The sequence below is a fragment of the Falco cherrug genome, chromosome 6 (genome assembly GCF_023634085.1).
Source record: "Falco cherrug isolate bFalChe1 chromosome 6, bFalChe1.pri, whole genome shotgun sequence".
Taxonomy (NCBI): Eukaryota; Metazoa; Chordata; class Aves; order Falconiformes; family Falconidae; genus Falco; species Falco cherrug.
In genome coordinates, this window is record NC_073702.1 from 75,050,933 (window position 1) to 75,064,846 (window position 13,914).

General features: G+C 42.8%; 1 protein-coding gene across 4 annotated transcripts in view; it reads left to right on the forward strand.

Moving 5' to 3' along the window:
- The window catches only part of PKHD1 (PKHD1 ciliary IPT domain containing fibrocystin/polyductin), a 281,171-nt gene that overhangs the window by 13,848 nt on the left and 253,409 nt on the right, over nt 1–13,914 (forward strand). For all 4 annotated transcript variants that reach the window (XM_027808650.2, XM_027808649.2, XM_027808651.2 and 1 more), the window contains 10 exons: nt 2,237–2,294; nt 3,632–3,710; nt 5,937–6,011; nt 7,252–7,316; nt 8,324–8,363; nt 8,925–8,995; nt 10,888–10,989; nt 11,295–11,390; nt 12,503–12,638; nt 13,470–13,584. In XM_027808650.2, coding sequence (XP_027664451.2) covers nt 2,237–2,294; nt 3,632–3,710; nt 5,937–6,011; nt 7,252–7,316; nt 8,324–8,363; nt 8,925–8,995; nt 10,888–10,989; nt 11,295–11,390; nt 12,503–12,638; nt 13,470–13,584 — 837 coding nt within the window. The remainder of the gene's footprint in view (nt 1–2,236; nt 2,295–3,631; nt 3,711–5,936; nt 6,012–7,251; nt 7,317–8,323; nt 8,364–8,924; nt 8,996–10,887; nt 10,990–11,294; nt 11,391–12,502; nt 12,639–13,469; nt 13,585–13,914) is intronic.

Below are 13,914 nucleotides of genomic sequence, written 5' to 3' on the forward strand. Positions count from 1 at the left end.
TTAATTTTGCCTCCACATTAGATTGAAAAAGCCTGCTTCAGGCAGCAACAAGTCTGAACAGCTCGGAAGACTTGTGTCAGCTAGTGGCCCTAGCTTTCATGCTGCTTTTGGCTTCTTTCTCCACATCAGCTCTAGCTCAGGGTATGGCATGATGTTGCCTTTGCTTCTCAGAAGCGGTCATCACTGGAGGGAGTTTATGACTACCCCTTCATCTTTAACTTGACCATGAGGAGGAAGCAAGGCAAAGACTGAGCGTTGAAAGGGAACGAGGTTCAAGGAAATCTCGGGGGTGGGTGGGGTGGGGAAACCCCAATATATGCAATGGTGTCTTTGATTTGATTCAGTAAATGAGTTTTTAATTATTTATTGGACTGACAGCAGCATGTTTAAGTGCAAGTAAGAATGAGAGAGGGCTCAAAAAAAAGGTGAAGAAGCCGAGTCCAAAAAAGAGCAACGAAGTTGGTAAAGGGTCTAGACCACAAGTCTTAATGAAGAGCAGCTGAGAGAACTGGGGTTGTTTAGCTTGGAGAAAAGGAGGCTTGGGGGGACCTTATTGCTCTCTACAACTGCCTGACTGAAATAGAGGTTGGTCTCTTCTCCCAAGTAACAAGTAATAAGACAAGAGGAAATGGCCTCAAGTTGCACCGAAGGAGGTTTAATTTGGGTATTAGAAAAAATTTCTTCACCAAAAGGGTTGTCCAGCATTGGAACAGGCTGCCTAGGAAAGTGGTTGAGTCACCATCCCTGGAGGTATTTAAAAGATGTGTAGACTTGGCACTTCGGGACATGGTTTAGTGGTGGACTCGGTAGTCCTGAGGTAATGATTGGACTCTGTGATATTAAAGGTCTTTTCCAAACTAAACAATCCTGTGATTCTAAATAGCATGTTCCAAGTTATTTATTTATTCATAGAGCTGTAGTTCAAAAGCGCACCTTCCCTTTCTGTAACTCTGATTGTGGCTTTCTCAAGATTTCCAGCTCTTTTTCATTGCCTGTCCAGGTACTTCCCCTCTGACACCAAACCACACTGTCCCAGCTATGTCAGCGTGTTACAAGATGATATGCAGCTAACCCAGCACTGGATAATACCCAGTGTGCTGGAGACAATTCCTTATCCACAGCAAGAATTTTAAAAACACTTCCAAAGAGCTTCACTGCCTTTGTATTTTCTGTAGTCCTGGGATCCATATGCTCAGTTTGGACATAAGGCACTTTTTAGCTGCTGAAGCCATCCATTTATTTGTCCTCTTTGGTTTGTCATCTTCCAGGGAGGGACAAGGACATTTACAGAATATGCTGGTTCCATGCGAGTTAACCCTGTGTGGAGGATGTGTGCCTCTGGCCACTTCAGAGATGAGTAGTGCTCCCACATGCTTAGCCATTTGAATAGGATTGCTGTCAATGCAAGCAAAAATTTTCTAGAGTAATTTTGATTAAAAGAAGTCTCTCAGGTTTTAAAGCCAACTGGAAAAAAGAGGCAAAGGGCTGTTCTACTTGCAGATGCTTTGGCTGCATGTTCCAGGTCAGGTCTGTGTCTCAGCTGCTTTGGGAGGCTGATGATGACTTTCCTGTACTTGGAAAGTATCCCTGTGTGTTCCCCATCTTCTGAAGGCTTGCTCCAAAGCACAATCTCTGCTCCTTCTTGGATTCTGTTTAAGTCAAAAATAGTACCCCATAGCAGATTTCCAGTATTTCCTTTGCTGTTCCCTCAGAGGCCAAGTTAGTGCTTTCACCAAAACACCTCTGACGCATTAAGATGGACCAATGCAAGCTTTTTCTTTGCTACATTGCTTTAGGGTACCCAACAAGTTTGCTGAAGGCTAACTGAAGTATTTTACTTTGTGACTTAGAAATAGTTTTGAAGAGTATACTATTGGGAAGAAAAATGGTGCCATAATGCAAGATAAAATGGAGGTCTTGACTTCAGATAAAGCATAGCTTAGAAATTTTATTGTGTATTAAACTGTATCTTCTGGAACTGACTCAAACCAGGGGGGACAATCTGGGCACAAAAGGGGATGTAAAAATAGCAATAAGCTGCTCTGAATGCAGAGGGGGCAAGAAGAGTGTATGTGTACTTACTCCCTTCTCAGAGCAGGACTCTGCCTCAAAGATGAAATCTGAAGTGTAAATCTCTGAAATGCTGTTGCCAACCATGTTGTAAGCAATATGTAATCAGATCTTGTTGGACTGCTGCGAAAATGACTGCCATTTAACAACAAATTTCTCTTTGCAGTTCTCTGCTGCGCAGACGCCTGTGGTTTACCAAATTAGTCCACCATCTGGCATCCCAGGTACGGGACCTTTGTTTAAGCTGGAGCCCACTTTAATTATTATTTGATGTTCCATACATTACCCTTATGAGGGATCAGTCTTACTGGGGATTAAAACGGGCACCTCCAGAAATTAATGTCCAAGCCCATGCTGAACACAAAAATGGGTTTGCATAAGGGGAGAGAGTTGGCAGTGCTGGGTACATGAGAAGTGGGTAACACGCAATGACCAGGTTATTTGGTACTTGGCTTGGGCAGCCCAACTCTGCCTGAGTAGAGAGATGTTGCTCAGGAGGTGGACAGGTCTAATCAGTCTCAGCTCTTGAGTTGTCTGCCCTTAGTTATTTAGTAGTAGTTTCAAGAATTACCTATCGGGTGATGATATTGCAATACCATATAGACCTTTTGGTTATTGGGGCTTTAGATCAGACTTTAAAGTTACATGAGAAGACAGGAGTTGGTTTTGGTCTGAATGTTTAGCTGTTTCCCCCCTATTTCTAGTCTATTTATATTTGCAGGCTTGTTTAGAGAAAATTCAAATGCTGATTTCCAGTGTCAAGATTAATCAAAACATTTTGGTGTCAAGAGTGCAGAAAGGTACCTGGATGATTAGATCACAGAGATGCTCCTAAATCTAGATTCTTATGCCTTGCTTTAGAGTGCCTGTATGGAGGTTTCTATGTGTTCGCTGGAGGTTTGACCTCCCAGTGTAGTCAGTGAAGAATGAGAGTAATGCTACATGTCTAGTGCTATTTGAGTTGTCCTGGAGCATGAAGGACCTGCATGGAGCAGGTAGATATGATGCAGAACCAGGAAGACTCATTCCCTTCTGGAGTCACAGTGGGAGGATAAGGTGCCCCAAATTTTTGACGGCTCTGTGTGTGTAACTGAACGAAGTTGTCACCTAGTGTTGTCAAGGGAGTATTGGCAGTGATTCAGCTGGCCACATCTATGCTGAGGTCCTCCTTTAGACCTTGACCCTTTCTATGGTACCAATCATGCCATTTTGGTTGCCTTATGAGGTTCTACAGTAGAATTTGGATAGAATGTGGGGTTTAGCTCACAAAAGAGTTGAGCAAAATGTCTTCTCAGTACAAGTATTAAAGATCTGCTTTAAATTCAGGAATCAATTTTTTTTTTTTTTTTTTTGTGGGAAACAAAGGTGTGTGTTTTGGGAAAAGTGAATTAAGTGCAAAGTCACCTTGAACTGTGGTAGAAGCTGAGAGCAGCCATCAGTGCAGCCAGTTACGCACCTCCGCAAAATTCACAAAGACCAAGAACAACTTCTGTTTGCCTCACAAAATCTGCAAATAAATTCTCTGCTTCTAAGACTCCAATTTCAATTTCTTTTTAAACAGGAAATTTAATACAGATTTATGGGAAAACAATTTCTGGAAGATATGAGACGCTGGACTTCAATGTGGATTATATTGATGGGTAATTATATACAGGCAGCTATCTGACCCCGTCCCTTTAAATTGGCATTTCTTCCATCAGCCTCCTTGACAGCAATAAATTGCAACCAGTTGGCCCAGAATTGCCATTTACTTCCTTTGTGGTTTATTGCAGCTCATGAGTTGGGCTCCAGCAAACTTTGTTAATCTAATTGCAACTGGTCCATTAAGCTAGTTGGTTTGTTTACTGGCAGCACAGTCAATCACAGCTCAGTGTGAATTGTACTGTAATTGCGCCTGGTTGCTGTAGATTTTATTTTGGCTAGCAAATTAAAACTTAACTAATTAAAATAATGTCAGAATCTAAAAGTTAAATAAATTTTCCCTTCCATTAGCGTTTTCAGAAAAACTATTAGTTTGAAGCAGATGCTCTGGTGAGTCAGAAGACAAAGCAGAATTTGAGACAAAAGGCTTTGTTGTTCACTACTTTAAACACTCTCTGGTCACTTCCTTGTGCTCAAGAAAGGTTTGATTTTTATTTTCTGCTGCTTCTATGGTTACATGCAACTGAGCAAAGAAGGTAGATTTTACAAAAAGTCAGGACAGCAGCACTTTAAGTATAGTGAATACAAAATGAGCATGAATGCTGACCTGCTGTCTGTCATATGTATTTACATAGTATGGAAGTGTTCTCAGATACTGCCAAGTTGTGATTTCCTTGCACTTGTGTCAATGGCAGGGAAGAACTAATCCCAGGTGATTGTTGTAAAGAATGAACTATAAATCTATAGTTACTCTGTTGGTATTTTGAGGATCATTTCAGCAGACCAGGGAAGGTGTGTAATCTCAGCAGTTCAAAATTTTAATTGCAGCCTCAGATATTTGACCACTAGATGCTTTTTAATGCCTTCTCAGGCTGAATGGAAATGTCCCATGCTAAGTAATTAAATTCTCTGCTAGTGTGAATGAAAGCACAGTGCAGATTCCTGCCATAGCAGCTGCACCCATTTTTCAGCCCTACATTTTTGTTCACTGGATGCATATTAGCATCCTTTGTTCAATATTAATTATTGTTTTACCTGCCTCTAGTGGAACTGTGAAACCTTTGATCAGTGGGAAGAAAGGCTGGTCTGTCTGACTGCAGGTTGGACGTGCCTGCATGCTCCATTGCTAAATTACTCATTTACAGCTTAAACTCACTGTTGCCAAAAAGGAAATGGCATCAAAATCTTAACATACCAGACAGGTTCACATTGTAGCTTCACATGAATACTTTGCCCATTTTTGGTGTGTTAGTAAATACGTACCAGGTGGGGACTTGGACTAGACCAAAGCAGTCTGTCACGCAGTCACACTGATTCAGTATTTGGAGAGAAAAAGAGAACAGTGTTTTATACTTTCAAGTGTGTTCTGCACCCTTTTCCATGCTTTGTACGGGACGCAACAGCCCAGTGATGCTGAACCAAACATTTTGCAGCACTGAATTTGTTTCTGTTCATCCTTAAAAGGAAAGGTATCTCAATATCAGCAAGCTGTATTAACAAAAGCAAACTCTATTATTAAAACCTCATAAAACTACACTCTGAAACATGGATCATAGCAAAGTCCTTGCGTTAGAGGTTTTGATTACGTATTTTCCTTAATTGCCTATTAGTTCTCAAATAATCTTTGCCAACCTTTGCTTATTATGCTAACTACTGTGAATTTATTGGTCCCACCTGATTCCTCCTCTCCAGTGGAAGTTGTTCCTTGCCATAGTGGTTTTTTACAGTGGGGATACTTGAATTTTCTGTTAGGAGCTTGGATGATTTTTAGCAGAGGGTGTTTATAGTGTTTTTCCTCAATGAAACAAAGACATGACTGAGCTGCATCTTGAAGCAGTATGGCTGTACAAGCACTTGTGCTGCCTGCTGCTTCTGGAATGTAGGGGTGGGTTTAATCCTCCTGGAGCTCAGACTTCCAACCCTTCTCTGCAGGGAGGAGATATCCAGCGATTCAGGGCTGGCACGGGTGTCTTGAAGATGGCCATGTCATAATCTTTACAAAGGTGCAGTTCTCGCAGTATGTGGGTAATATACTTTGCAAGTGAAAAGATAAGAGGTTAGGGCTTGTCCAGTTTTCTAGAAGGTTAATACATGCTAGATACAAGTGAGGGGGAATTCCTGTCCCATTTGAAAATATTGGCTGCTGATTTTGACAGGATCAGGTTTTTATCTGTGAAGCTCTATGTCACATCATATCTTATCATTTCTGTTTATTTTTTGCCTAGGCCAGCTATCCTTATGGCAGAAGGAGATGGATGGACCAGTCTCTGCTCTTTTGCTGACAGGCGAGCTGGGAGCATGTCAGTTCTTGGCTTGCTTTTTGGTATAAGGGCTCGGCATGTCTTGTGCACAAAAAAAGTTCTTAACTTTTGGAGAAGCTCTTCTGCTTTGGCTTTAGGTGGAGACAGACCATGAGGAGTTGATCCTACGGTCTGTGACTGGGGTACAGGAGGGCTGTTGGTTCTCTGTGGCTCTAGCTATAACCAGGCAGGGCCATGGGTTGTCCTCTGTCCTGGAGATGATATGCTATGTCCTGGCCACATCTATTCTGTTCAGCTCTTTAGACTTCAAAACAGGGTAGCCATTTAAAAGCTGCTTATTGACCTTGGTCAATATGTTGTCTTCAGTCATATATAGACGCTAATTTTGAAAGGTGAATTAGCTGACCTGAACCCAAACTGGGCAAGCAGAGCTCTTAAAATTTAACAGTGTAAGTAGACAGGCTCTGGTGCCTGGGCCCTGGCACTGCTCATGTACCCTTGTGTCCCCATCATGTATTAACGTATCCTTGTCTCCTGAAAGTTGCAAGAGACCCTTTATGCTGCTAGCTCTTGCACCCTGTTGAATTACACAAAAAGCCATGGGCTCTGCGGCAGCGTTTCTTTTATGAATGGTTAAATTCTCAGCCTGTGAGCCATGGAGAAGGGGGAGGCTGTTTTTACAGGGAACCAGGGGGAAACCTGCCCCCACAGAAGGTCACTGCTAAGGCTGCTGGGGTCCTCAGTGAACCTTCTAATAGCACTGCAAAATTCCTCCTGGCTCCCAGAAGAGGGACTTATATGAAAATCTGAGTTGATGATGAGATCTGCATCATTCTGTGGCTCCAGAAGGTTGGTGTAATGCCAGTTTAATTGCTACTTGTTCCTTCTTACAGAGCAGGGACATGTAGAGGGGAGATACTTTTGTCTTCCTCTTCACCCTCACCCTGTGCCCAGACTTGTCTTTGCTCAGTTTTTATTTCAAATGAGGGTTCTGAAGGTCAGCAGCAGAATCAGCTTCTAGAAACAAGGGTAAAGGAGCCAAACTGGACCAGTGTGTATTGTTGGGAGGCATTCTCTGAAGCTGCTGAACTCTTGATCATCGGTGGGGAGATGGGTTGTTCCTTTGCCATCTCACGTATTTCACCCCGTTGTTTCTAAAAGGAGGCAAGCATGACTAGCTCAGATGTATAAGCCCACATCTTTTCTTGGTTAGATGATTCTCACTGTATTTTGCTCTTTTTGTTCCCAAGGCTTAGCAAAGTCCTTTGTCTCTTCACAGCTACCCTATTCAGGCAGAAGATGGACTGGGGACCTTGCAGTGCCGGGTGGAAGGGAACCACATAGGTTGGTGAAAAGTGGGGAAAATCATGGGTTTCTGTTATTCCTGCAACTCCGGAAGGTAGAGGAAGGGTGTCAAGCATCCGTTTCTGCTCTGTCTCCAAAGTTAGGAATGGTGTTCAGGGCTGAGTTCACATAAGCTGCTTCAGATCAAAGCTTACCAGTCTTCAACGTAGACACTGCTGTGATTTTATGTCCTCTGCAGTCTTGGAGAAAATGAAATGCTCAAGTGAAACCATGATGTGATGTGGACATTGCTGACAGCACCGGTGTGATCTGGGGTCTTTGCTCAGTTTACTGTTTTACTTTAATCCCTCTTGTATGTGGTGGACCTTCCCTTTGCTGCTTTATTAGAGGAATAAATTGGATGCTCCCTTCTATTCACAATCTATCTTGTAGCAGGTTGGACGCCTTTCATTGTTCCTTGCTTCCAGGCAGCCTGAAGAAGCTTCTGATTTCTTTTGGAGGCTTTGAGCAGCAATCTTCCCACTTGGGGAAGATGATTAGAGATATATAAACCAGAAATCGATATTTAGCTTTCATGTAGACACTGATGGCTCAGTACAATAGCCTGAGCTTTAAAGGTATCTTGGATTATCCAGCAGTTCTCCAGTGGGGTGTCAGAGCTAATGAAGGTCTTGAAAGAGGTCTGTACCTTCCTAGCATGGCAGGTGAGGTCAGATAGGATCCACAGGGTCTAAGATGACCCAAAGGGCTTATGATTAGGCAACCAAATCCTGCTTCTGAGGTTTGGTTTGCAGGTTCAGATATATAACTATGTATCTACATACAGTGTCTACCTACGAACTAAGGCTCTAAGCTTCCTAAGTTGATATTTGGTTCAGTTCCTGCACACATACTCTGCTGAAATCAACACAGTTATACTGTTGCAAGGAGAGTGTAAGGAAGAGGAGAATCAGTCCTAGGATACCTGGATAAGGTTTGGCAGGATGAACTCTTCATGAAGCCCTCCACACTTCTGCCATAATGCATATTACTTTTCTCTCCTCCAGGGTCCCACAATGTTAGCTTCTCGGTGTTTAACAAAGGAAAGTGAGTAAAAATCCTTTTCTCTCTTTTTCTGTTGTTTCATATGGAGGCACAGCTGCATATGAGTCTAGGATAAGTGCATGATGTTTTTGCTGAACCTTGTGTTTCATTGCTTAGAAATGAGGTTTTGCTATCTTGAGAGGATGGTCATCAGATTGGGAATGAAAAGGCAGAATGTTTCTGCCCCAAGCGTCTCTGCTTTTGGGATTTAATACTTTAGATTCAGTGCCTGAAGCATAAGTTATCTGTTAAACCTAGCCGAATAAAATCCTGTCACCACGCTTTTAACTCTTCATCCAAATGGGAAAGAACTTAGCCATAATAGCAGGTGAAAATGATACTGTCAAAACCATACTTTAATATGGGACAGTACTTCTAAGAAAGAATTTCAGCTGTTAATGGAGTCTCATAAATTTATGCCTCCACGTGCTGGTCAAGGGTGATGCTGTTCCTTGTAGAAATGTTCCACTGTTCCTCTGGAGAGCAACTGTCTAGTTCTGCCAAAAGAAGGTCTACTTAAGTTAAATGGCCAATGTTCTCTGAGGCATTTTCTCTCTCTTGCAGGTCAGCAGTACACAAAGATGCTTGGCTCATCAGTGCCAAACAGGAACTTTTCCTGTATCAAACGTATTCAGGTATTGCACTGATCCACCTCACCGGCTGCACTGTCTTTGGCAACCCAAGCGTGGTCTAAGACAAGACCTCTCACTGTTGCCTTTCCCAAAGGCCTAATCCTGTTGTGTCCTCGTTTTGAGTGTGCCACTCCCCTGGTATGGGCTTGACTAAACAAAAAGCTGCAGATGAAAAATTTCAAGATGATGTGCTAAGGCTGGATGTGCTGCCATGGGCTACATTCTACATCCCCAGTGAGTTAGTGCTCCTCTCGGGCAGGGATATGTTTGAACTCTGTTTTGAACAGCCTAACCTGAGACAGTCAGCTACAGGAAAGCCATATGGCAGGGAATGACATTGCTTTATTGTTGGTCCTTTTCCTGTCAGATCAGTTGTAGGCTCGAGATGTTGCATCTAGAGAAACTTTTCCCCCCTTAAATCATGCTGCATTTGGTAAGGTTGAGATCTTAGAAGTGCAGACCTTAGGATGAGATAGATCCCACATCAACTATCAGGAGGAGATAGTGTTCAGCTTTTCCAAAAATTGAGTTCTGGATAAATGGTGAATGGCAGGTTACTACACCACTAATTAAAAAAAACAAACAAAAAAACCCCCACAAAAAAAATAAGGTACATTAACAATAACAACCTCCTTGTGACACTTCCAGCTATATTGTAGACAGCAGACAATGAAGTTCTGAGCACCCACGCAGGATTATGGTCATAGGCAATCACTGTCAGAGGTTCAGCAAGGCTGTATGCCCTACAGCCAAAGCAGAAGTAGGGTACCAGGGGCTGCAGAGCACTGGGCAACTGTTGACCTTAGAGGTTGTATAAAGCGGAAAGATCGCTTGGTTAACCTGCACAGGTCCTCAGCAGGGTCTCATCAGTTTTTTCCATTAAGTTGGCTGAAATTAATGTGATGAATGTATTAGTTCCTTATGGGCTGAATCTGAGACGCTTGTTTTTTTTAAAAGAAAGTAGCTAAGATGTACCTCTGTTATATATATTGTTTATAGCATACAGCTTGTCGCCTATAAATTCAAAGTGCTTTGTAAAGGAGGGTGATTTTGTGTCCTTATTTACAAACTGAGGCACAGTAAAATGAACTAACCCTGCGTGAAGCTAGCTGTTGACAGAGCACCAGCAGAAACAAGATCTGCTGGATCTATCCAGTAGACTGTACTGTGCTAGCCAGTAGTCGATATTGTAGAAGTAAGGTTTAAATACCAGAGGAATTAACAAAAATTATATAGATGTAGACCAATGTCCCTTATCTTTTTTGCTAGTCTTTTTTTCAGTACTATAGAAGTACAATTGGTTGGTTAAACTATGACATTCGAGTGTAAGGTGGGTAAATGTCATTAAATAGAAAAACAGGTTTCCAGTGTGGAAGGGCATGATTATAACAGAGATAAAATCCTGAAAGATTCTCACGGTCACAATGTGGACGCTCCTTTGTCAGGTGTTCAGCTCCCTCTATTTGTCCCTGAAGCCTAAGGGATGATTGGAAAGCGTGGTAACATCTAAGCCTACAGGCTAAATTGAGAAGTGAGTCAGAGAAGGTCAAAAGGATTAAAAGTTTCACTTCCACTTTTTTTATTTGCAGAGCTCCTCAATAGCACAGAATATAACAATTTGTGATCTGAGCATGACAGATTTAGTCACTGCTAAATAACAGTCCAAGCAGTACAGTATTTCTCCTGTCATGCGGCCAAGTTACCCATGTTGTTACCTGGTGTAATCCCAGCGTCTGCCAAAAACCCCATAAAGGATCAGTGAGATGCTGGTTTCATTTACAAGAGTCTGTGGTGCTGGAAACACTGCAAGTGCACTGCTGACTTCAACCGAAATAGGGCAGGGATTAACTTTTCCAACACTGGCTTTTAGATTTCCCTTTTTCCTTCCTCTGCAGAGATAGCCTCTGTGTTCCCAGCTGGTGGGAGCCTTGGAGGAGGCACTGATCTTACTGTCACGGGGGATTTCTTTGAGGAGCCGGTGCAGGTCACTGCTGCAGGTAAGAGGACAGATGTGTGACATACATATATATTATTTTTTTTCCCCCAATAAAGTTGGTCATGATCCTGACCACAAAACCCAACTGATGTTCATGGATACCAGTGTGGGAGCTGTAGGACTCACCATTGGGAAGGTCCTGTTATTCTGACTGTGGACATGACCCGTTTTGCTTGCCTGATAGTAAAAGCCAAGGCTTTTAGCAAAGTGTTGACCTCTTTCAGAAACAAGATAGAAACACAGCTGAGCTGGAGCATGAACCCAAGTTTCTCACACAGCACATTTGTCTCCTTTTTCCACTGCCAGGTGTCCCCTGCAAAGTCAAGCATGTCTCTCCCCAGCAAATCAAATGCACCACTGAGCTCATTGGCCAGGACAGGAGGCTTGGTGCCCCCCAACCAGGTACAGTATTCAGATGACTGAAGGTCCAAAGAAGCAAACACATAGAAATGGAGGGCAGAAATCATTTGGTGATGAATGCAGTCAAGAAATGGGGCTTTCCAGAATGCTGTCTGCTTCAATGTCAAGCCAGTTTCTCCTAGGTTTGATAGGGAGGAGGACCACAAAAATGATCAGAGGGCTGGAACACCTCTGCCATGAGAAAAGGCTGAGAGAGTTGGGGTGGTTCAGCCTGGAGAAGAGAAGGCTCCAGGGAGACCTTATTGCAGCCTTCTCAGTACTTAAAGGGGGCTTATAAGAAAGATAGGGACAAATGTTTCAGCAGGGCATGTAGCGATTGGACAAGGGGGAATGTTTTTATACTGAAAAGAGGGGAGATCCAAACTAGATATGAGGAAAAAATTACTGATGATGAGAGTGGTGAGACACTGGCACAGAGAGGGGGGAGATGCCTCATCCCTGGGAACATTCGAGGCCAGGTTGGACAGGGCTCTGAGCAACCTGATCTAGTTGAAGATGTCCCTGCTCATAGCAGGGGTGGTGGTCTGGATGATCTTTAAGGTCCCTTCCAACTTAAACCATCCCGTGATTCTATATAGCAAGGAAAGGCAAGGTGGAGAGCTCAGCCCGCCACTTGCAGATGGGTGATTCTGGGAGGAAGGTCAGCCTGGTTTGTAGGGCTGTGGAAAACGAGGGGAGAAAAGTATGGATAATATTTAGAGGAAGGATAGCTGAACTAGAGCTACTGCAGAGGCTTCTGGGGACACTGCTTGAGTGGAGCATTGCAGTAGGAAACTATTGTGCATACAATGAATCTTAGCTCATTTTGACTGTGGGTTGTCTCAGTAACTTTTCCTATAAGAGTAGATGTGAGCTTGGGTGGATGCTCTGCTCTCTGTAGATTTTTTTGTATTTTCTTGTAGAGAATTTCAAGGTAGAACGAATCCCCTAAAGTGAGATCTGTGTTCTGCCCTGGACTGCAAAAAAGACCCACAAAGAGAGCCAATTTATTAAAATTTTCTGTTCTGGCCTGCCTCCTTACACAACTGATTCTAGTACATGCTATGGGAGTTTTGTTGGCTGCTACTGAGAATGCTTTTGTTTTAACTTTCTAGGAAACAGAGGGCTTCTCTTTGAAGTCTGGGATGATGCCTCTGATCTGACAGAAGCAGGTCCTGGATATAGATGGCAGTTTGTACCTAATGCGAGTTCCTCAGTAAGACTTCTGTCTGGGGCAAAGAAGTCCTTCAGGTACTTAGTGATCTTAAAAAGAGATGAAGCCATGGCAATCGCCTTTAGTGGTGTAAGGTGTAGCAATAACATCTGACAGCTCTTTATAGCAGAGCCTTGCTGCATAGCTCCTATAAATCAAAGCAAACCCTCTGCTCTGAGGTCCTTTTGAAGCTCAAAATGTGCAGTGAAGTGTTTTATTTTTCCTTCTCTTACTTTCACTCAGTATTTCTACTCTACCTGGCCTAGATGTGCCGAAGTGCTGCAAAAAAAATAGCTACAGAGGTAGAAGGAACTCCAGTTAAAGGCTGTGTTGGGCTGGAGCTCTGGTCAGATGTGGAGCACCAGATCCTCAGCTGGTGTTGGCAGCTGCAGCACAGGTGGAGTTAATGGAAATAAATTTGCACCAAGCTGAGACAGTATCTGAGTCTTGTTGGTGTCCATTGCATCTTCAGATGCAGCCTTGAAAAGCTGTGCAATATGCAAGAATGCTTTCATTTTTCTATCACTTCTCTGTTTTTCTCAGTTGATCTTGTGTGTAATGTTGACCCTTTACCTGCCTGTTTGGGATTAAGACTGCTTGAGAAGAAATACACAAAAATGTGACCAACAGCAAAGCTATACTCATTTTCATGAGGCTGTCTTTTCCTTTTTGAACACTTCTGTAAAGCATAAATGACACTTAATGGGAAAATGGGTCGTCCTGAGGTTCCTTCAGTTTTAAAAGCTGAGATTTTGTTATAACTTGGTCTCACAGTCTCGTTAGACAGTGTACATGTGAAGGTGTGGTGTGGGGCTGGATTTTTTTGCAGTAACTTTTTTGTATATTAAGGTGGTTCTGTTTTTTCTTAGCTCCAGGCTTCGTGGATTTTTTGTGGCTCCTCAGACCAACAATTACACCTTCTGGATTCAGGCAGATAGCCAGGCATCTCTCTATTTAAGTTTATCCCAGGATCCAGAACATAAGGTATTACTTTTGGCAGAGAAAAAATAAGATCAGGATAGGAAATGGTTTTAAGGAAGGTCGTAACAAGTGGGATTTCTCCCAGAGTGAATTGACTTATTGGCCCTTGTGATGAATCTGTTGCAAAGTGCAATCTGTATGATTATATTTGATTGGCCCCATCAGCTGCTCAGCTTGTGGAAAAACTCACTCTTCCAACCAGTCTTTGAATGACTTTTTCAGAAGACCTTTTCATTAGTTCAGCACATCACCACCACTAACAATCTGTGCAAGGGGACCTGGAGGCTTGCTGTTTGACTTCCTCAGTTTACTTCCTTTTTTGCCTGTTAAAAT